The sequence below is a fragment of the Strongylocentrotus purpuratus genome, unplaced genomic scaffold, assembly GCF_000002235.5.
Source record: "Strongylocentrotus purpuratus isolate Spur 01 unplaced genomic scaffold, Spur_5.0 spur5_scaffold_1, whole genome shotgun sequence".
NCBI lineage: Eukaryota > Metazoa > Echinodermata > Echinoidea > Camarodonta > Strongylocentrotidae > Strongylocentrotus > Strongylocentrotus purpuratus.
In genome coordinates, this window is record NW_022145594.1 from 28801498 (window position 1) to 28825922 (window position 24425).

Below are 24425 nucleotides of genomic sequence, written 5' to 3' on the forward strand. Positions count from 1 at the left end.
ATGGCTGAACTGAATTCATTTCTACATGATCTATTGTTAAACACTATTTTCTCCACTTTCTATCTTCTTCTTTTTCAAGGAAATTAGACTGCTCTCGAGAATCCCTCCTTGAGTTTAATCGAAAGGTTAAATTTAAGCAAATTTTTCTCAAGTGTCCATCAAAAACAGGGTATTTCTACTCACCCATATGAATGTATATGTACACTGCCCCTTCCCCCTGTACTTATACAAATATATTTATCCCACTCATATCAAATCTATGCAGTATAGTGCATCTTGGTCCCTATTTACCAATGTATTATATGATACCCATAGACATGCATGCACATAAAAACAGAAGTACAGTAGTTATACATGAATAATTAATATTATATACAATGTATGTACAATTTTACACAGACTTTGATAACCTAAGTATATTCACATATTCAGTTAAAAACTAAATTATTCATACCCTTACCAACTTTTGTAATTGTTTAAGCATGTGAAAAAAAATGATTGGTCCTGATTTATGTCTGTTGATAATGTTACATATTAAAGCTAACATCTAAAAGTACAGCAAACGCCCTAATTCAACCAGTTCATTTTTCATTCTTGAGATACAAAGAACACAAAAAGCATCACATTTTGACAAGGGGTATGAATAATTCAGTTGTTAACTGTACTTTTAGAGCCCATGTGCATCTTCATGACAAGTACAGTCAAACCTGCTTTAGTGACCACCTGTCTACAAAGACAACCTGCCTATAAAGACTGCTTTTCTTGTCTCCATTTGGTGATCTTTATAGACAGGTTTCTACATGTAGATCATGAAAATAGAACTTGTTATTGATGAGTAATGTAAGTAGAAGACAATATTTAGTGCCTGCACAATTGTCCCCATTAACATCATTAGTCTATTAATAGACACAAATCCATTGACATGTAGTAGATAGCAGCACCAACTCATAAATATGTATATATACAGTCAAACCTGCTTTAGTGACCACCTGTATAGAAAGACCACATTTTCTGTTTCCCTTTAAAACGTTTTCTCATTGAAACATGTACTATAGGCACCTGTACATAAAGACCACTTTTCTTGTCTCGGGGGCCCTTGGGTGGTCTTTATAGACAGGTTTCACTGTATTTATGTAAAATACCTAATTCTGTTCACATTATGACAACATGTACATGTATAATACACAATTTCCCTCCTTCAATTTCTCCTCATATTGATGAGTGTTAATCACCCATGCCCTTTTATTGCATGCAAAAGGACTACATGGGAACAAAGCTCTTCTCTCTTATCTCATTTGTTTATTTATTTACATATTTTTGTATTTATTCATTTATTTATTTTTATTTTTTGTGAAATGTCATGCAAGCATTTAGTTTTGAAGCCTTTTCAGTATAAATGTTAACACAGGCGACAGATGTTTACATTAGAGATACATACCAAATTTCTTTTAGACTGACATTCAGTCACAAGAGATTTAGATTACCTGTATGGTATAAAATATTCTATAGTTTTTCTTTTATTCAGGTTTGATTTCATTTTTTCCTTCAAACATTCAGTCAGTTCAGTACATCATGATTGATCAATACAGACTGAAACCCATGGTGTCTTGAAATCTAAAGTCATATTGAATTATGTTGATTAATTATAAACAAAATAGGATCACGCTCAATTTCAATGAATTTCAATTGAATTCAGTGAAAGAGCAAAATAACACAATGATCACATGTTGCATGTACACACACATACACCTACCATAATGTATACATGTACATTATAATCCCCATAAGAATACAGTATGATAGGTAAAATTGTTGTGTTATGTGGCGAGTGGATATGTATTTTTGTAGAAACATGCATTGTATTTTCAATTTAGACATGTCTTTGACTACATCAGACTATTTACAAAATAGATTTCAGTCTGTAGATAGTAGTAATAGTGATAGCTTACAAATTACTCAACTTTTTAAAAATATTATCTTAAGTCAAACTTACATTTAAAATTTGATCCCAATCTTTGGGTTTGTTCCTTTCTGTTTAGTAATCATAGTAATTTAATAGCTTAGACTCTTCTCAACTTAAAAAACAAACACTTCATTAGTAAACTAATATTGAACATTTGATCCCAATCTTTGAGTTTGTGCCTTCTTGGCTGGCTTGCACACAACAATATGCTAATTACAGCAAACTTTATTCCTGTACACCATCAGAAGGATAATGAAAAGAAATGTAGGCCTGCATGTCATAACCCTTTCACATCACCTTGGATATTTCAGGAAGTATGAGTATACCCGGGAGTCCTTGATGAAGTTCAGAGAGGAGATGAAGGCTAAGGAGCTTGCCAAGATCACCGGGGGAGAGGGAGGAGGATTTGGAGGGGGCTTCGGAGGCATGGGAGGGGGCAACGCCGCACCCCAGGTAAGAACTTTCTTCTATTTATCCTGCATTAATCCTTTTAATTTATTTTTAAATTTTGTTATTGTAGACATTCCTTCATACAAAAATACAAATACAAATACAAAATAAAAGATTTTCCCTTTGGCTTTGTCCAAAGCGAGAAATTTAACAGATATAATTTTGGGTAGATGGAGACGTTTTGTATATCGAATGTATGCATTGACACATGTATGATACAAAATATTTACTATGGATTTGGCTCTTTTGATATCTATGCTAGAGAGACCGAAAGGTAATACAAAGTTTTGGGAAATTTTGAAAATTGGGTGGATAGTGATTCTTTACAATTTGGATATATTTGGATGCCTCTGTGGATGTATTATAAGCACTAGAAACTTTAGTCCCTACTGCTTTCGAGAAAAATTGAACATACAAATTTACCGGTGCTCCCAGTAAATTTTGATAAATTTCAAATAGCGCCTACGGCGTAAAATGATAGCTGCGACCATGAAAATTTCAGAATATGTAGTTGTGATATATAATTTCCAAACGGTAATAGCTAATCGGTTGATTTTAGTCAAGAAAAATTGTTTTATAGCTTAATTAATATATTGACCTTGAGAGGGAGCTATACAACATAAAGAGTTTATTATTTACAATTTCATAACTTTAGACTCGATTTCAACCGCGACAATGATCACTGAATATTGTAGGATCGCATATGCCTCCAATATATTCATTTGAGCCAAAATCATGACCCCATACCAAAACTTTGTATTACCTTTAACATTAAGTATGGGGTATATATTTTCTTTACAAAGTCCCTGAGGCTTGACATGAGCATGTGTTATGCACAGTTTGCAAAAATTCTGTCTCAACTTGTATACACTTCTTCATATACATGTACATCAAATGTAAGATGCGATAACATATTACAAATTTACATTGTCACTTATTAGACAATGCAATATCTGAAACGTGTTAAAATATATATTATATCACTATGAACATGACTGACAAAGAAAGCGGACAAAATATACAGTTCCTCAGGTAGATAAAGGAACATCCCTTTACTGCTATTATGTAAAAAGGTGAATATGCATGAGACACCTGTTCTACACAGTTTTACATAATAGCAGTGAAGGGATATTCCTTTGTCCACCTGAGGAACTGTATATTTTGTCCGCTTTCTTTGTCAGTCATGTTCATAGTGTATGTACCTGTATCTTTCTTGTAACCTTACAGAAAGCCGATGCAAAGGGCCCCAGCCCTGCCATGCTGCGCAAGTCGGCCATGTCCTACCGCAGTGGGACCAACCTGGTCACTCCAATCCCGTCCGACCCCACCCTACTCTCTCCTCTGGAGTACCAGCTGAAGGAGGTCCATATGATCGACATGCTCTATAGGCAAGACCAGCTCCTGGGACGCATCGAGGAACTGGTCGTCAACTTTGACGCCGAGCTCCGTCTCCTCCGCCACGAGAAGTTCAACCAGGACCTGGACCTCAAGAATGCTGATCTGAGGTAATTTGTCTTGGTAATCCAGGGGGTGTTTCACAAAGACAAAGATCGACTTAAAGTTGGATTCAACTCTGGCAGGCTGTTCATGCCACTGTTTGCTCTCACTATTTACTGGCATTGGTCTCTCAAGGGATGTTCAAAACATGGTCACAAATCTACAGAATCTACATTTTTTTGTAATTCATTATTGAAGGAAAAAATGTTATTTGAAGATCATTATGGTGAGAGAAAACAGTGGCATGAACAGCCTGCCATAGTTAAGTCCAACTTAATGTCGATCTTAGACTTGTGAAACACTCCCCAGATCGTTGTCATGAGATACATCTTTGTTCAAGATGCAAGACTCATTCATTTTGCTAAATGTACATAAGAGTCCTTTTCTAGCAGGGTTTACTGTGTCATGTGTGGAAGAACCTTATTTTTGTGACAGTATTCAAATATGAGATGGAATCTATAACCTTATCATTGCACTGCCTTATCATTGTACTGCCTTTCATTTCAATTAAAGTGACTCAGGAACATTGTCTCAGATTCTGAAACAAAATCCTGGATTTAGCTCATGCTGCAATCATAATTATAAACCTTTAGGTCAGTCAGGAATCCCATGACTTGTACAAGCAGATCGCCTGTCTGATTATCAAGATATTTATGATTGGAAATCAAAATTTAATTTTTGTTTTCCTAACAGTTCTTATAACACTACAGTCTATTGGGGAAAATGAGTATAGTAAAACCGGTCGCTCAAAGATTGTTACTTTTTTAAGGCACTTCATGATCATTTTGAAGCGCAATTTTTCTTAGGGCTTCAATATTACACCACATCACAGACACTAATAATAAGTATTATTTCTGATGCATCTCAGATTTAACATTGTTAAACAATGCCTTTAAATCATGCTTTTGTTGTGGTTGTGTCCTAGACGTGTGACTCTGTTTGAAGAGCTGCAGCTGCTGAAGGAGTTTGAGAAGCGTGAGAATGTGCTCGCAGCCAAGGTCGATATCAAGATCAAGGAACGTTCAGACATGCAGGCCAAGGTACGTACAACCTCGATCATTCCACAAGTCATTGAATAAGATATGGTTCACAATGGTGATAAGAATTAATAGTCTTTGAAATGTGCCTCATATTACCTGTTATGATACTGCATACAAATTTTCTTATTTTAATGTCATGCTTTTTATGTCTTTTTATACATTATTTTAAAGCCCCTCTCCACAAGTTTAGCATGGAGTGATTAGACCTCCCTGCAAGGTCACTGGCAGGTGGTTATCTCATGTAAAATCTCACAATGAATTTCCATGTCATTATTGGACAAAAAACAAAATTGAATTGAAGTCAATCAGTCAATAATTTACATCCATGTACAAATATGGAGAAAACAAAGACCTAACTTACTGTGCAGTACAAAGCACCATCTTTAAATGATCTTAAACTAACATAATTTGCTTCTGTACATTCCTCTGTAGGTTGTTGAATGTCAGATGAAGCTCGACGGCAAGCGCAAGGACATTGAGAAGCAGAACGAGAGAGAGAAGGCCCTCTACGCCACCTTCCAGTCGTCTCTCGGCGAGAACAACAAGTTCCAAGAGTTCCTCACCAAGGTCTTCAAGAAGAAGATTAAGAGAGCCAAGAAGAAGGCGAAGACGGAAGGAGGTATGTTCAACATGCTCCTGTTATTGTTAACCTTTTGCTTACGGGAACCTGGGGGCATTTCACATACTTTTCATCAGTGACAAATGACAGTTTTTGTTACAAGCTACTGAAATCCTTGCTTCTGATTGGTTATTAGCAGATTTGTCACTGATTTTTGTTATCTGTCATTGAAAAAAAGGTTTTGTGAAACCGGCCCCTGATGGTCCCTGTGTTAAGCCTATGGGACCTATACAATTCAGTAGTCAACGGGTTAAGATCTTGCTTGATTGGATCTTTTTGGAGTGTACAGTACATGAATGTTATAGGTATTGGAAGAAAGGAAAGGAGAGATGAGATGAAGAAGTGTTTGAATGTAGAATTGGTTAGAGAGAGAGAGACAGAGATATATACAGAAAGAGAGAGAGAGATAGAGAGAGAGAGAGAGAGAGAGAGAGATAGGGAAAGAGAGAGATTACAGACCTGTAAATACACTTTGATAATGTTAGAAAATAGAAAGCTTTTAAGCTAAAGAAATTAAGGACCAGGAAAAAGAAAGAGATTGTGTATGCTTTTATTTTATGTTTTTGTTTGTTTTGGCAAATGTATCATGAAATCTATACAAATTTGGGATAATTTCTAAAAATTCTCATTTTATACATGTACATGTTTTCTTTTTATCCCTGCAGAGTCTGATGAAGAGAGCGACGAGAGCTCGGATGACGAGTCAGACTGGTCAAGCGATGATGACGAGTCAGGCGAAGAGCAGCTGGATGATTCTGTCTGCCCTCCAGGATGTGATCAGGTGAGATATTAAAGAGTTCAGCAATGATGATGATGATAAAGATGTTAGTGATGATGATGATTGACAATTTCATGCTTGATTCTGTTCATAATGGAGTAGCTAATCATGACAATGACAGAGATAACAGTGAAAATCATCAAAAACATACTAGACAAAAGAGACAAATCCTCTAGAAATACAAGACATTATTAACAACAATTCATAAACTGCAAACTTTTCTCCCTTTTCCATCATCAGGCACTGTTTGACAACACCTGTGCCCTGCGTGAGAAGCGCCTGGACATTGAGGAGCTGATGGCCGAGGAGAAGAAGACGGCTGAATCTCTCAAGAAGGAGACAGACGCCCTCATCAAGAAACAGAAGATCATCGAGAACGGTCTCAAGACGGCTGAAGCAGACCTTGAACAGTTCCAGGTGAGTTTTGGAAGTCCTGCAAAATCAGAAACTTTTAAGAATTGTTGATGAAGGCCATTTTCATTGCCCCCCAAAAATGTTTTTTTTGCAAATGGCAAACTTTTATTGCTGTAAATCTAACTTAAGATAATTGCCATTATTATTGTCATTTGATCACTTTTATTTGAATCTAATTCTAGATTGCTTGGACTGTTTTAATCATTCTTGTATAATTGCTTTTATCATGTCTATACATTGTAAACTGTTGTAACTATTTCAATTCAGTCTTTGTACTGCGAGAATGGATAATATTCAATAAAATCAATCAATCAATTAATCACTCATTTTGTAGAAGGAAAATGGCAGCAAGTTTTTTTGTGGCAACTAATACCGCATTATATCTGAACGAGCCTTTAGTCAAACCCATTTGAACTTCATCCATCTCTATCAAAGAGGGCCTTGAGATTGACCTGTCATTTGTGATCTATTCATGACTGATGTTACACTTCCATTCCTCTCTTTTCAATCTGTAGCTTGAGAAACAGCAGAAGCTGAATGAGCTGGATGTGATCGTGACCCTGCGGCTTCATCAGGTGGAGCATGTGGTCAATGGCGCAGTGCCCCAGGACCTGAGCCAGTGCCTGGTCTTCACCAACCAGGCCATCAGGAGGCTACAGCAGAGGATCAGGGAACTCAAGGAGGAGAAGACTGCACAGAGACGACATTACAAGTGAGTTGGCCAAAGACAGAGTGGGGGAAAGATTGAATGAGAGAGAAGGATGGAAAGATTGATAGATGGATAGACAGATAGATTGATAGAAACCTAATCAGGAAGCTACAGCAGAGGATCAGGGAACTGAAGGAAGAGAAGACTGTCCAGAGACAACATTACAAGTAAATTGATCATGGATTGGGTTTACCATGCATGATATTTATCTATGTTTGGAATTGCTTGTTTTCTGTCAACTCAAAATTATTTTATTGAATTTGTCTTTTTGTATGAATGTATATATTTATACAGTCAAACCTGCTTTATTGACCACCTGTCTACAAAGACCACATTTTTTGTTTCCCTTGAAAATGGTTTCTCATTGAAACACGCACTATAGGCACCTGTCTACAAAGACCACCTGCTTATAAAGACCATTTTCTTGTCTCCCTAAATTTTCACATCATATCTATCAGTGAAGCAATTTTTCTCTTGAAAATTCAGTAATAATAATAATAATGATAGGCATTTGGATAGCGCCGTCTATCTAGACAATGCTATTCCGAGGCGCACAAGAAAAATAGAAAGAATGAGAAAGTTTGGATGAGAGAGTTTGCATGAGTGTCATAGTGCCAAGTACAGGTATTGTTGAAAAAGATAAGATTTCAGCTTGGATTTAAAGGTCTCTAAGGAAATTATAATTCTCAAATTAAATGGTAAATTATTCCAAAGACTGCTCTCCGAAAGCATGGTGGCCCACAATTTGTCAAGTATTCGTATGCTGGGTATTGTGTTTTTCATTTCACTTATACACTTTGTTTTTTCTTCACGCAGGGAACACCGGCAGCAGCACGTCCAACTGATCAAGGACCGCAAGCTGATGGAGTCCCGCATCAACGAGCTGGAGGAGAAGAGCAACGAGATGATGAGGCTCAAGTTTGGCCGCATCGTCGACCTGGACAAGATGGAGACGGTGGGCGTCAACCGCAACGTGGAGGAACTCAAGGAGAAGTTGAGGATCAACGAGGGGGGCAACGCCCAGGAGATACAGAAGTGGGAGGTAAGTTGCATGGCACTTAAAGGAGGAGGAGGAGGAGGGTGATGACGATGTTGATGGTGCTGGTGATGTCGATGATGGTGATGATGGTGTTGATAACGATGATAATTTTCATTCTGTTGATGATAATATTTTTGATAGTTAGATCGATCAACGATTCTGAAAATACTTTTAATCTTAATGTTAGAGCTGGTAGTAGGGCAATTCTGATTTCCTGTGAATAGAACACATTTTTGAGAAGGACTTAAACAACGGTCCATGTATCAACACATCTACACATGAACAGGAACAACAGAAAGCACAAATTACCCTAACCCCGCTTCCTACCCTCCACAGAAAAAGATCTTAGCCAAGAAGAAGCGAATCACGGAGCTGACGCGGGACAACACGGAGCGGCTCCAGCAGCTCACGTACCTGGTAGGCGAGAATAAAGACCTGGAGAAGGCGCTTGATTCCCGGCAGACAAGTCTTGTAAGTACACCTCTCTTTTCATTTTCCGTCCCATTTACTAGCTACTCCCTTCCATCTTGATTATCAGTGTATTTCGAATGGAAGATTGCATGTAATTTGTCAATTTCCCCCGTTTATATGCACTATGCATTGATCTTTGAAGGAAAAGTATAGGGATTAATGTCTGCTAATTCACTGAAGTTAACTTATTTACCCTCATATTCAATCATACTGCCCCCATTTAGATGGCATAAATGTAATATGTGTGGAAAATATTTAAAGGATCTGTGCTTACTAACAAACTATAGTCAAATCCCATTCCAGTATCTTTTTGTCAAAATATACAGGCGAGATTGGATGATACATGTAGTTGTAAGCAACTACGACCCCCCCCCCCCCCAAAAAAAAAGAAACTCACAAACAATATTGTCTCTTGCCTTTTCTTTCCATTTAAAATGATTTTCAAGTTTTCATAGCTATTTTTTTGTTGGTGGGGTGTACTATGTCTTAACAGGTGATATATTATGTACATTCAATTTACGATTGATACATGCAATTAGTAACAATTACCATCTTATCAATTACATCCCATTGTAATATGACAGCCAGGCTCTTTAATAGTAATACCCTTTGACGAATGTGCCAGTCATCTGAAATATTGAAAAAATAACCTATATCTCTTTCTGTAATCAGAATAAATTTGACTTAGATGTGCCTAGTGTTGAGGTAAGATAATTCTAGATGGATATAAAAAGCTTATTGCTTTTAATATGTGTCTATCAGACAATTTAGTCAATGTTACAATGCCTTTAGCTGTGTTGCTTTCCTTGTTAGGAACAAGTTCAGTTTTGTTTATGTTGCTTTAAATTCAATGGTTCAATAAACGTTACATTGATTGTATGTTGGCATATTGTTATAAGGTTATCTGTGCTGCCAAATTTCAGAATTTGATTTGCTTTTTTGTTGTTTTTGTTGATTTGATAGCAGAATTCAATGTAAAGTCAAACCTGTCTTAGTAGCGACCTCTATATAAAGGCAGCCTGTGTATCAGTGTCACCGGTATTGCCTTCCTTTAAGAGGAAACATGTGATGAAAAACCTGTATATATATAGGCCACCTGTCTACAGTGGTCACTTCTTGTGTTTCCATTGGGTGGCCTTAATAAACAGGTTTGACTGTAGTTTTAAAATGTTCCATGTGACATGAGACATGAGACATCTAGAAATGAAGATAAGTGATTTTTTAAAGCAAATTACAGCCTTTAAACAAAATTATTTGTTAGCATGGTTTTGTGTTTAGCATCTTCATGCAGCTTTGATTGTAAAAGTATTTTATGTTTAGTTTTTTATCTAAGTAGTGTTTTTTTTAGATTAAAGCAAAATATAAAACTAGTATATGATACAAGAAGACAAAGAAGACAAAAAAAGAGGAGGAGGAGGAGGAAGCAATTCAAGAAGAAAAATAAAATTATAGGATGGAGAGAGAGAGAGAGAGAGAGGAATTACTTGGTAGATGTAAAGGCAAGCAGAATACTTGTACATGTACTTGTGTATGAATTGCAATTACGCTTTCATCTTTGTTTACAAACTTCGTCTATGTATTTAGTGCTAGCTGAGCCCATTGCTGCTCTACATTTGTTGTGATGGTAACTGCACACCATGTAAACGTATAAAAAGAACATAATTCTGTTTAGTAATTCATGTATATAATTTGCAGAGAGATTTTATACTCGGTATAAACATGTTCATTGTTATTTTTATAAGTAGTCATTTCTTGTAACCGAAATTGGTGGTATTTACATGTACTACTGCTGCTGTGGATGTGCTTGCAAAATTCAAATGTTTGCAAGAAAACATGTGTTTCACTAGCTAAAGCTTGATGGATATGTAGTAGTGGGGGAAGAAGAAAAAGGAGGAGGGGGGGGGGGAGAAATTGGTGGCATTGAAAATTTGTATTCTGACAGAATTTTAAAAAATAAAATATATTTTTTAAACTTAAAGTCCAAGAGATAAGAGAATATATATATATACTACATGTACATACTTTTTTGGAAATAAATGATATTGCCCGTCCTTTTTTCAAGTTTAATGATAATTTTATCAAGTTACATATCAGCTGTAATAAGCTATAATTGTTTGATCTTTTTTATTGTAGCATGCATGATAACATGTTTGAATTTTTATTTGACTTATTTCATTGTTCTTTTTATTTTCAATAACATTGTTTATCAATGATTTAATCATGCTCGTCAGACTGGGCAAAAATCGGTAAATAGTGATTTAGTTTTTTAATTTAATTTTATTGCATACTTAACACTTAACAATTTTTATATGATAATTTCTTTTGATATTCCCTATTCCCCTCTCTAGAATATCAGACACTTTTTAATGATGTATTAATTGAAACTAAATCCCATTTTCTTTCTGATATACTTTGCTATTTTTATGTCTTTCTTTTTATTTTCTTTCTTGTGTTATCTCCCACTTAACTTTGCACCTTTGTGTGGTATATTGTAGAAACTTTCACCAAATAGAAATTTAACAAAACGTTAGCGGGAATGGCCATTTTTACAGCAAAAAACTCTTGCTAATTGCAAGAATTTAGTGGAGTGTCACTAGGGATGCAATTGCTTCTCGGCATGAACTTTTGTAAATCTGGACCGCTTACAAAAGTTGCAAGCAAGTCATGCTCTCAAAGGTTCTGATTTTACAGTTTATTGCATAAGAAGGAACTTCAACTTGTAAACTTGAAGTTGCTTGAATTTGAAAGGAAAAACTTCTTGTTATACCTGAAGTTTCCATGTTTGGCAAAGATTTTGTTCTTCTCCATATTCAAGTGTGATAAAGCTTCTGTTAAAACCCAAAACTCTTGTGATCTGAACTTTCACGAATGGCCATTTACAATTAAGCTTTCACAAACTGTGATTCAATTATTTTGTGGTTATAAGAAACTTCACAAAACTGAACCACTCGCAAACATTCTATGCAAACGAAAGATTCTGTTTTTTTAATTTTGTTTGTAAAGTAAGAATCTGAAATTGAAAGGAGACACTTCTTGCAATACAGATGCTTGGCAAGGATGTGTCTTAAAGTGTCATAGAGTTCACAAGCCCTTTTCGTTTGGAGACTGCTACAATCTAAACTTTATACCTCACACCTTCTCAGAAGGAAGACAGGATTATCAATTCATGATTCGAAATGACGCCAAGAAAAATCCTGGCATGAAATCAATTTTTTAAGAAAGATTCAAAAGGTGAAAATTAAATGAATCAAAAGAATACACTCCTTGTAATACTTCAGTGATGTTTGGCAAGGATATATATGTCTCTTTTCCGTATCATAAGTGTTGTAAAGTTCACAAGCCCTTTCAGTTCGAGACTGCTCTAACCTAAACTTGATACCTCACGCCTTTGAAGGAAGACAGGATTATCAATTCATGATTCAAAATGACGGCAAGAAACATCCCAACATAAAAGAAAGGAAAAAAATCCCTGCTATTTTTAGTCGCCTTGGGTAATATCCATTGACGCTGGGTGTATTTCACTGGTATGAGCAAGTAATCGGGGCTATATCAAGGAATATGTTTTAGGCGGGATTTGTCGTTCAACTTTGGGGTCGACGTCAATAAAGTTTGGGTGGTTTTCTTACTGAAGGTAGTATGTAGTATGACCTTGAAGCTTTGTTGTAACCGTGGGGAAGATTGTAAACATTTCTAAAAATAGGAAGTCTTCAATAATCTGGAATTAAGGAAGGAGACAGGAGTGTTAACATGAGTGATGGGTGTCAAACATTAATAACTAGGTGGTTGATATGAAGGATATAGTTTTGGGATATGCGTCCCGTAAATAGAAACTCATTCATAAAGTGATACCTAGGTATGAGACAATTTGTTTAAGACTGCTGAGGGCGTCATAATATGTTAAGAACTATCATGGGTATCGTGATACGCTTACAGTACATGCACCTTTAGTATACCCTTGTGAAACGGGGGTACTCTAAAAATGATACATTTTAGGGAAATTGGGGACAATTTCAAAAATAGGAACTTGTTTGTTAACTGGTATTTGAGTCTATGAAATGTACATGTACTCCCATTTTAAGGGAAATTAGGGACAATTTCATGAAAAGGAACTTGTTTGTTAACTGGTATTTGAGTCTATGAAATGTACATGTACTCCCATTTTAAGGGAAATTAGGGACAATTTCATGAAAAGGAACTCGTTTGTTAACTGGTATTTGAGTCTATGAAATGTATGTACCGGTACTCCATACATGTATATAGAGATGTTTGATTTAGGGGAAATTGTGGATGTGTCCATAAATAGGAACCCATTCATCGACTGGTATTTGGGTGTATGAGACGAGGACGCTTATGAGTATTAATTAGTGGGTGTCGTATACAGCCCCGAAAGATGATACATAGTATATGTGTAGGGAATATTAGGGATGTGTCCATGTAGGAACTCAGTCATAAACTCGTAGTTGGCCGGGTACGAGACGGGTATGCTTACAAGTTTCATGGACGTTCCATTGAGGGTACATTTAGGGCAAATTGTGTCCTTTCTCAGCACACCACTCTCCCCTCTCCCCCCTTGTTTTGTTGCTTCCTTTTTCCTTTCTCTTTACTGTTTTACCATTTACCAATTTGTTTTTAAATTCTTTTTTAGTTTAGAGAGAATTAATAAAGACATTGTCCTTTCTTACTTACAAACTAAGTTTTCTTGACAGAGTTGTCATACTACCACAGTTCAGTTCTTTAAATTGCTAACAATTTTTGTAATGGACATCAGCAAAAAGGATTGTTTCTTATTTCATTTGAAGTATTCCTTACATTGTATGCTGTTTGATTCAGTTTTTTTTCCCTCCTTTTTTACTCTGAAGAGTGCTCGACAAAGATTTCATCAGTTTGGTGAACAATCCAATTAAATTTGTATGATATATATATATATATATATATATATATATAAGAAAAGTCATTTGACATGACCATCATGTGAATTATTTTATTTCTTCTTTACAATTTAAGTTTTCCTTTTTTTTATAAATCTGTAGAGTCAGTTGTCATGACTTCATGTGAATTATTATATTTTTTATTTACAATTTAAGTTTTCCATTTTCTATCATGAAGAGTTCTTGACAAAGTTTGCATACATTTTGGTGACATAGCTATACATCTACCTGTACCTGTAGGTACATGTATGTACATTTTTTTTAAATATGCAGAGAAGTAAATCCAATATAATTTCTTTATAATATATTTTTAAAAAAGTTATTTGACATGACTTCAAGTTCATGTGAATTATTATTTTTTTTCTTCGCAATTACTAATGCTAATTTTGTTAATGACAATTTTCTCTTTCTTCTATCCCACAATTTTACAGGGCGGTGAGTTTCAGGGTAGCCGGAAAGCCGACGTGGTGGAGAGGAAACGCTTGATCCAACTTGTACAGGTTTGTCATACATTCTCACTGCTTATACTGTCAAGATTGTTTGCAATGGTAACCTTTATAGAAAGACCACATTTGTGTATGTTTTTAAATTACTGATTAAAATCTGTCATTAACTCAGTCCATCCTGCTTTAGTGAATAGAAAAACCACTCTTTTCTGCCTTTTATTGCATTTCTAAGAGAAAACTATTGTTTTTGTACCGGCAACTTGTTTTCAGTATATTATAGTGACAACCCATAAAGAGATTAGAAAGACCCCATTTTTGTTTGGTTCCCATTTTAGCTACACATACCTAGCTGTAGCATTTTCTGCAGTAAGGTAAACTAAATGGAGAGAAAAAATACCCTGTCAAGACAGGATGTTTCTGCTTTGAGGTGTTATGTACAAGTTAGGCGTTAGAATTACTACTTTGTTCAACTTGACAGACACTCTTCAGTCTAGCAACTTTGCTTGTATAAAGTCTCTCTTGTTTCATTTGGCAACGACATTGTTCCCAAATAACTAAAGAAAAGGGACATGACAGGCAAGATTTGATATTTCCAGGCTAAAACGCGTCTTTCCTGACACACTCACACAAAAAGAAAACTTTGCAGTGCATGTATAAACTACTTTAGGGAAACACTAAATTTGGTTCTGGCTTAGGCCTGAAGCTCACATTTCAACGAACAGATGGGACTAAGCGGGGTGGAATCTCTGCAAATCCACCCATTATCCCGGTCGGATCAGAGAGAGATAAAGGAAACAATGTCGGGCTGGAGATTTGCGGTGCGCGCCGTGTTGCATTGAGTGATGCGTTGATTGCGTACTCAATTTCCCTCTCTTCCTCCCGATTGTAATTGTACAAACTCCGAAAGAAAACTGAAAACCCTCTTGACTCCCTTGTCTCTGTATCATTTTGTTGTGCTTGTCTTGTCGTATTGAGTGATGCAATATTTGCTTACTCAATTTCCGATAGTGATATTGTATGTACCCTGTACAGTTACTTCTCGAGAAAAGTTTAAAAAGGAGAAAAAGGTTATAATTGTACATATTCCATTCAGAGATTTTTTTTGTTTTTGTTTTTGTTTGGGGGGGGGGGGATGGTCCCTTCCCCCTGATTGTACTATTTTTACATAATCCTTTAGCAGAAAAAAAGAACAAACAATTACCCCCCCCCCCCCCCCCTCCCCTGTCACTCGGACTCTCTGAATTGAAAGAAATCATCTTAATTAAATCAAGTCAGAAATGGGTTCATGTACATGTACTGTAGGTGTGCACAAGCTTTTGGCCCCCATCTCCCTCTCTTCCTCCTGGCTCATAATTTAATATGACATTATTATAAAAGAGGGAATTAATGACATAATACCTCCCCCCCCCCCCCCCCATCACTCTCTCCACCTCTCTCTCTCTTAAACTTACCAGAAGTGAGTGACTAGATTGTAGACAATGATCATTGTGATTTGGGGCATACTCTTGAGACTTCATTTCCTTCTCTTTCTCTTCTGACTTTAGACTTTAGACTTAATCGCCCTCCGACTTACATGTACTGTACATTGTATTTGTATGTCAAGATTAAGCCCCTGCCCCTGCCCTCACCCCCTCCCCCCCCCTCACCCCCTTCCCCCTCCTGGGGGTGTTTCACAAAGATCCTAAGTCGAACTTAACTCTAAGTTGGACTTAAATATTATGGAGAGCCATTTGTAGCCTTAAAATAAAAATGTGTTCAAATCAACATTTCAAGTATTTTAGACTTTTCATAAGTTACACATCAAGAACATGAATCTTAGAGATAAGTTCAACTTAGGATGTTTGTGAAACACCCCCCCCCCCTCGTGGACTGATGATCAACTTGATTTCACCTCACCTGAGTCAGAAGGGCATGGTTCTGCGTGGGCGTTATCTTGAGGTTCGATCTCCCTCTTTTCCTTCCACCTTTTATTGTCCTACTATTACTATTAGATGAGTTAAGGGGGAGACTTTTCAAGAAGTTGCACAATAAAGTTGCATAAAAAAGAGGGTCAGGATGAGAAGGGACTGAAGAAGGAAGTAGGATTTCTAAAAAAAGGATAAAGATGATAACTTCAAAGAAAAAAGAGAAGGGAAAGATATAAATGTAGGAAGAGTTGAAATAGAATTAGTTGGAGATGAGGGAGATCATAGAGGAGAGAAGGGCCAAAACAATAAATAATTGAAAATTGGATAAAGAAAACATTACAATTATAATGGCAGGGAAGGTCTGTTTTGTAAACAAATGTGCAACAAAATGAGTACAAGCAAAGCCATTTATACTGATAGAATCATATTGCTTCTTCGACGAAAATGGCATCCTTTAAAATCAGAGCCAAATTTCTTGAGGTGCCTTCTTTCACCGACTCCCAAAATAGACCTGAAAGGCCAGAAATACAAGCAGAATTCCCAAATCAGTCACATCGAGACTCTCCGCTGAATGTTCCTCTTATCGTCGCGTAATCTCAACATGAATTTGCAGAATGGTTCAAGGGAAAGGAGGCTAAACTTCTTTTTCATGTTTTTATAAATTGGCTGTGATATATTTTTAGAAAGAGATGATACATTAATACTCAGACCACCAACTAAGTTGAATCACAAGGATATCATTAGAGCATGTTGATGTCTAGACCCCCCCCTCCTTTTCGCTGAAGAGGGCTTGATGAATAAGCTGCTTGCCTAAAAATTGGCAACATTGCTGAAGAAATGTGTGCGTGCATGAAATGTTGGCGAGCTTCTCAAGCACATTGTGATTTTGATTCTCTTAATTAGCATGCTGTTAGATATTTGAACCGCAATTCAAAGCACAACTGTATCTCTTCACTTTGTTTTACTACAATACTGCAGTAATCGCCATTGACATTTTATAAGAATTTCATTGTAGCAAAAGTGTCTGTTATAACAATAAACAAGTTTTTTAAAAAGTCATAAAGAAATTCTATATCTTGTATTTTAAGGAAGTTTTTAATACCAATTTCTTTCAAGTATCTAGTTAACTGTATTCTGTCTTGGGTAAAGTCTTAATGAAATTTAGATTGAACAAGGTTTTAACAAAATTTGCCACCATTTCTTTTTTTTCTTCCATCCTCTGCAGCTCCAAGCCCAGGAGATCGAGGCCCTCAAGGAGGAGATCGGTCTGCTCTCGAGGAAAGGGGGTCACATCCTACCCCCAACCCAACCCCCTGCTCCGCATACCCCCCACGGCGTCAGGTCGGCAGTCAACGGTCACAACTAGGCGATGCTGTCTGCCTGCTGTGAAATCAGTAACTTTTGTTGTGACCTGAAACTTGTGTGAATTGTTAATCTTGCGCCTACAGGAACCGGGCCCTGTTTCACAAAGCTTTGTTTATCAATAACAACCGCCACATATCTATGAAAAATCTGGTCCCAGCCAATCAAATGCAAGGACTTCAGTAGCTTATAACAATTATGGTATATTGTTATTGATAACAAGTTTTATGAAACCGGGCCCTGGTTGTCCCTGTATTGAAGTATGTGGGAATGAAGAAATTCAGTAGTCGATGGATTTTTCATGACCAGAAAACATGGAAATCTTGGAACGTATTCTGAAAACTAATGTTATCTTTATGTCAGTGAAAATAAAAAGCTCTAAATGCATGGGACTAACAAGTACCATTGGTGCTTGCGCGGATATCTTGTGTAATTTTACCCGAGGTCAGCCAGCTTTGTGCAGACATAAACAATGGCATGTCTTAATTTGATTTGTTATTGACAATCATAAACATGGTTTTGCTAACATGAAAGGAACATCGTTTTCAGAATACCACCCAAGGTGTTGAAGTCACTCGTTCCCAACGTTTAACTTTTGCTGAGAGGGTCCGCTTGTGAAATGCTCAGAAGTTTCAAGAATACAATAGTTTCTGGTTGCTTTCTGGTTTCATAGGAGGTGGTGCATGTACAGTCAAACCTGTCTATAGTGACCGCCCAAGGGAAACACAAATAGTGTTTTTAGTAGAAAGGTGTTCACTTAAGCAGGTTTGACTGTACATGTATGATGAAATATTGTAATAGGAAGAAGTACTTCTGTGTAGGGTGCTTTGCTTCTTTAAGAAGGGGCCAATATCACAGGTTTGGCTGTACATTGAATTGGCTGTACATTGTTCAGACAAATATTCCATTATGTATGTCTGTGTAAAAAGAATGATGTTGCATATTTCAAAACACTGAATTCTTCTTTTAGTCACGATAGGATGGTTGACACATAGTTTGCAGATACCAGGTTCCATTGTGATGTAGTCTTTATGGTGCATTTTTGTTCAAAAATTCAAAAATTTCAGGCAACTATGCCCCCCCCCCAACAAAAATCCACAGCACACTACATTAATGAATATATCTATATATATTTTGTTTTGTATATATGAATAATATATTGCATAAGGCATTTGTAGTTCTAATGAACATTTATATACTCTGTGCTCTTCCAGAACTATCCCAAAGTGATCTGTCACAAATTTTGGGTTTAAGATCTTTCAGGCATTTTCATATCGTCTGTTAAAAGCCAAAAGGGCCTTAACCCTGTGTTAAAGCAAATAAGTTAACACCCTTCTGGCTCCAAACAGACTACATGTATATGATCAGAGACTGGCAGATTTGGGAACTGTACCCACACAAAAAACTGACAGTGAACTGATGTGGCCCCCAAATGCCATAGATTTTGTCAATGAAGGGTCGGTTTCATGTACAAGAAATTTCACTTCACATGCACACAAAATACTTTAAGAAACAGACCAACCTAACAAGTAGTATTGTGTTGACAACGTATTCATAGATTTTAATTTATTACGATAGTCACATTTATAATAAAAGTGTATAAAGTTATGCAATTTAAGTGTACATACAATATTGCAAAGATTAGACAAGAATTTATAATCACTTACACCTTTGATATTGTACTTGAATTATACATATGCAAGGAAGAAAAATTAGAATTTATCACCTGTTCTTTCACATACTCTACCTATTTACCGCCTTCACATGTTCTCTATTTTCAGAAACTTTAAAAGCATTTATAGAATTGTTGATATTTATCTACCATATTGTACAAACTCCGTCCATACAAGAAAATTAAATTCTATGCTAAATAAATGTTCTTTCATTTCAGAAAAAAAGGATCTTGTCTGGTTATTTTCTCATCTGTTTGTTCATCTACTTTAGAATGAGTTGTGCAAAAGTGTTTATCTAGTGAAAACAAAAACATAACGTGATTATATCAAAGGCAACATTGATATAAAATAAAATAACTTCTTTACTTGTAACATCCTTTTTTCCTCTGTAAATTTTATTCAAATCTAGGGGGAAATTAGTTGGCATAGCTGAGCTTCAAACAGAGCCATTAATCAGGAGAGTTTGGGCAACTCGGTTTGAGTTGGGCACAATATGGTGAATACTGCTTAGTTGGGAAGCACAAAACAAAAGAACACACGCCTTGTTGTGACCAAGTGATACAAAGTTGGCCAAACTCTGTGTCTAGATGGCTCTGGCTCTGACTTTGGATATTGAACAGCTCCATCTGTTGCACAAATGCAGCAGAAACGAATACATGTCCAATAGATCCATGAGTGTGGGAAAAGTGTTTAGACCTTGACCATTTGTAATGCTTAACACATCATGCAACCTTTTACACACAACTACAGTAATCGCCTTTTAATCGTAAAAGTATTTCCTACAACATGATTATTCACTGAACTTGTACTTCAAGTCCCCCATTGTTACATAACATATACAATATAATTTGTGATAGCTCCACATATAATTAATTAAGTTAAAAAAATACAGTGTAAAGTAAAACATTCATATATATCACCACATAACTTTACTACATTATGAATCACTATACAAATCATTGTTTAATACATATACTTTACATGTACATATCTGTAAACAGTGTAACAGTCAATTCCAAGCATTACGGAATGACATTTTAAGAGAATTTTAAACTTTGAGAAAAGTTCTCATTAAAATATCTACATTCTCTTGAAATGTCATTCCATAACCCCTGGAAATGTCCTGATAGTCCCATACTTGGACAAGTATTGAAACAAACAAAATGTAACCATTACATTACAATTGATACAATTAATACTCAATGGTAATGATTCAATACACATGCAAAGTGATAGAGTACTGAAGTTGGGCTATTAAAAAAAAAGTGGTTGTATTGCCCTTTGCGACCACCGTTTTTTTAGAAGAAGAAAAAATGTTAAATTAATCCCAAAATATGTATTAAAGCATTCAAAACTGAAAAATATCAGCCCAAAGAGAGAGAAAAAGCACACACAAAAAAAGAAAATTGACCGACCAACCCAGGTGCTACTGGCACCCAAAGGGCAATGCAACATCTTTTTTTAAAGGCCTTATGGAAGAATCGCGAGTCATAAATGCATAAATTTATTTATAATGCAGACAGAAATACTTTAATATATTTTGAACATCCATAGGTACATTGTAGCATCAACATAATATAATAAAATGCATCTTTTTGCAATAAAAATTTAAAAAACCTGTACACTGTAAGTATTATAGTAAAGGTGATTATGCTCTTGAATAAATAGAAAAGCCCCTCACATGCAAACATGTACAATAATTATTCATAATTGACAAAACATTTAGAATCATCTTTCCAATAGTCGACTTGGAATAAAAGCATGAACAGATCGATACACCCCGCTTTCTCTCTCTCTCAACATTACTATATACATAATACGATATATATTTTTCTGTTAGAAAGATTTTATACAGGTAACCTAATAAAAAAGGATTAAAAAAAGTGATCGTACTTAGATCTGCTATTTCTTCAAACCAATGAATGATTGATTTCACTTTCAATAGGCACATTAGTACAATTGTTGAGTACCATTGAGCTCTAAGTTTCTATAGAAGTCTCTTATAAACCTATACCTTTTACAATGATATTGCTCAATATATATGGTTGATTCAAGAGACAAATCTAAAAATCTAGAATTCTACAAACTTAGAATCAAGAGAATGAACAGTGTATAACTTGCCCTAATTATTTGCTTGAAACTTGTTTTAATTCAGCAATTAAGAAGAAAAAAAACTCCACCCTAACAACTTGTTTTTATATATAATAATAATATTAACAGTAATACAAATTTAAAAAAAGTAGAATAAAAAATAAAATAAAAACATACAAATTAATGAATAAATAATATTTAAAAAATGAACACAAAACTACATTTTGTTCTTTAAATTCAGGCATGCTACATGACATAAACAAAGTTATAACATTGACTACATACATGTACATGTACACATGCCTCATTCAAATTGCACAAAACTGACTCCAATAATCTTGTGTATATACCTACATATACCTCGAGCAATATTACTATCAATACTACATATCGCTACACAGAAAAACTATTCACAAATTTAAAACAAGATCTATAGTAAATATTGGCAATATAAATGGTTAACAAAAAATAATGGCATTGGCATATCTATAACTGACCATTTGCTTTTTTTTAATTTTCAATTTTTTAATTTTTTTTAAAATCAAGGTTTCCACTAGATCGTTTTACTAAAACCTTCAAGTTTTAAAGATGATTTACCTTTATTTTTCATTTAAAAAGACAGAACAAAAGAAAATTCAGATACTTTCACATCAATAGCACATTATAAAACAATAGGCATCTGAAACAAAATGTTCATCGCAGCTAAAATGTGCTGGCAAGACATACAAAGATAAAATGCAGAGAACATGTCCAAAACGGGCCTAAGCATACGTGTACGGCTATAACATTTTCAACCGGCACAGGTACATGTACTGTAATAAAAGCAAGTTTATATTTTCTGGGTATTACAGAGTACACTGTATAAAGTGGATCAGGAATTAAAATACACTGTGTACAGGCAAGCAGATCGAAATGTCAATGTACATAACAAATGTTGGAATGGTTTAGATTTTTAAAATCGGAATGTTTGTATATTTGTGCTGCATCGCCAATGGTTGGCAGAGGTACATGTAGATCGAGCAATAAAAGTCTCTTGTGTTTGCGAAACAGACTGAAGTTCTCCTCACGCTTCCGTTTCGAGTAGGTTACACGCATGTCGATACTGTAGTCCTGTTGTCCGTAGTCGTATTATACCCGATTGGCCCCGAGTCGGCCACGGGAAAGACACGTAGACTCGTCATGCTCCACCCCCTTTAACAGACACCCCAGAGGATTGACACTGTTAGATGAGGAGTGCATCACAGGTACCCATCATCGCGATTCAAAGAATTCTTATTATAATCTGAACAGAATCGGGGCTGCATCACTTTATCTATCCAGGCCACAATGAGGCTTTGGAAGATAAGCTTAAGCTAGAAGACTCCAAGATCCTATTTATCAACTGTCTCAAAGGGTTCTATCATACTGGAACTGCATCCCTTCTCTCCATCTTCGGGCGTGGCTCTGGAAGCTGGAGTTAGAAGACCCGGATCTTGTTTCGAGGGGTCTGGTCGAGATCATCATCGAGGAGAAGTACACCCTGTCAAAGAAAACAAAAGAAAAGGAAAAAATATAAAAATATAAATATGACCAGACACCACAAAACCGTCAAAGAGTTGTAAGGTGTGATTTTCAGTTGAGGTTTAAAGAATGTTGATGTAGAGAAAATGGTGGTAAAAGTCTGTTATTAATTCATGTACTCTGACCCTCGAGGTATTGTGCAAACATTTCTGTGAAGAGATCATCACATTGTCTTAAAACTGGGCAAGCAAATTGAGCACATACTGTTTTTATTTTGACCAAAATCAATGCAACAGCTTACTGTATCTAAAAAAAAAAAAAAGGGACAAGTAGCCAAGGTTGTAAAGAATGACAATCCCTTAACGAACTCAAGATTAGAAAAAACAGATCAATTAAATACAGGCTCTTTTAGTTGGTTGTTGCTTCCAAAATTTGAAATTACAGAGTAGAAAATATACTTTCTCATAAACACCTTTAACCCTATATAGCCCGGGGGGGGGGGGGGGCTTCTAAGGCCCCCCCCCCCCCTATGAACTCAGCCGTGAAACGACCTATCGCTGCAAAAATTTGCATGCATGTCAAGTGAAGTGTATAGAATATTATATCCTGCATCAAAAATTTGTTGGCTTTTGATTGGTTGAGAGCTCGTCACATGACCAGAAATATTTGACCTATTTTTAGAAAGTACTATATGAGAGTACTATTTTGGTTTACTATTTGGGAGTTGAAAAAAAAATGTGATTTTTTTTTTGTTGTTATATAACCATGCCTTCTATTCGAGGTACTGGTTAAACTATGGGCCTCTGTGACTCCAAAAGTACCATTTGCTTCGGGCTGCGCCCCTCAGCAAATAGTACTATTGGAGTCACCTCTTGCGCATAGTTTTAACCAGAACCTCTCAAGGTAGTGTATTTTTGTATACTATGGTAATTTCAATTTTTTTGAAATATTCACTCATTTGCATATTTATGGTAATTTATGCAAATATGGTAATAACATTCACATTTTTATCCATAAATCATATATTCTTCATATTTAAAGGTATTATGTCCCTTTTGCAGCCAACCTCAAATGCTGTAGAACTTTGCAGGAATTATGAATATGTCATGTATGTCCTATCTGTGAAATTTAAACGTTAGCAGTGTCCTCATATTCAAATTATGCAAGGAAACCCGTTTACTTGCTATAGTCCAGGCTAGAGAGCAAGGAACCTTGTTTTGTTATATATACAATGTTTTTTTGATGGTTTCTTAACAAATCGAGGGTGCTGATTCCAAATCTGATGAGTGCCAGACGCGAAACCTTGAGCATTTCTCGTAAACGGCGAAAATTCAAAATGGCCGCCAAAATGGCCGCCAAATCATGAAAACGCTTATTCTTTGGCCATTTAACAGGTTATTTGATGTTATCTTGTCAATTCGAGGGTGCTGAATCCAAATCCGATGAGTGCCAGATGCGAAACCTAATGCATTTCTCGTAAATAGCGAAAAATTCAAAATGGCCGCCAAATCATGAAAAGGCTTATTCTTTTCAAATGT

General features: G+C 35.9%; 1 protein-coding gene across 3 annotated transcripts in view; it reads left to right on the forward strand.

Moving 5' to 3' along the window:
• The window catches only part of LOC587715 (cilia- and flagella-associated protein 44), a 41427-nt gene extending 21906 nt beyond the window's left edge, over positions 1-19521 (forward strand). For 2 of the 3 annotated variants that reach the window (XM_030977989.1, XM_030977990.1), the window contains exons 24-35: positions 2275-2416; positions 3641-3918; positions 4836-4950; positions 5383-5569; positions 6235-6350; positions 6588-6764; positions 7277-7473; positions 8287-8512; positions 8846-8980; positions 11212-11226; positions 14340-14408; positions 17487-19521. In XM_030977989.1, the coding sequence (XP_030833849.1) occupies positions 2275-2416; positions 3641-3918; positions 4836-4950; positions 5383-5569; positions 6235-6350; positions 6588-6764; positions 7277-7473; positions 8287-8512; positions 8846-8980; positions 11212-11226; positions 14340-14408; positions 17487-17627 (1798 nt within the window). In that variant the 3' untranslated portion in view covers positions 17628-19521. The remainder of the gene's footprint in view (positions 1-2274; positions 2417-3640; positions 3919-4835; positions 4951-5382; positions 5570-6234; positions 6351-6587; positions 6765-7276; positions 7474-8286; positions 8513-8845; positions 8981-11211; positions 11227-14339; positions 14409-17486) is intronic. The other variant, XM_030977991.1, reaches the window with a different exon arrangement.
• The last annotated feature ends 4904 nt before the right edge of the window (positions 19522-24425 follow it).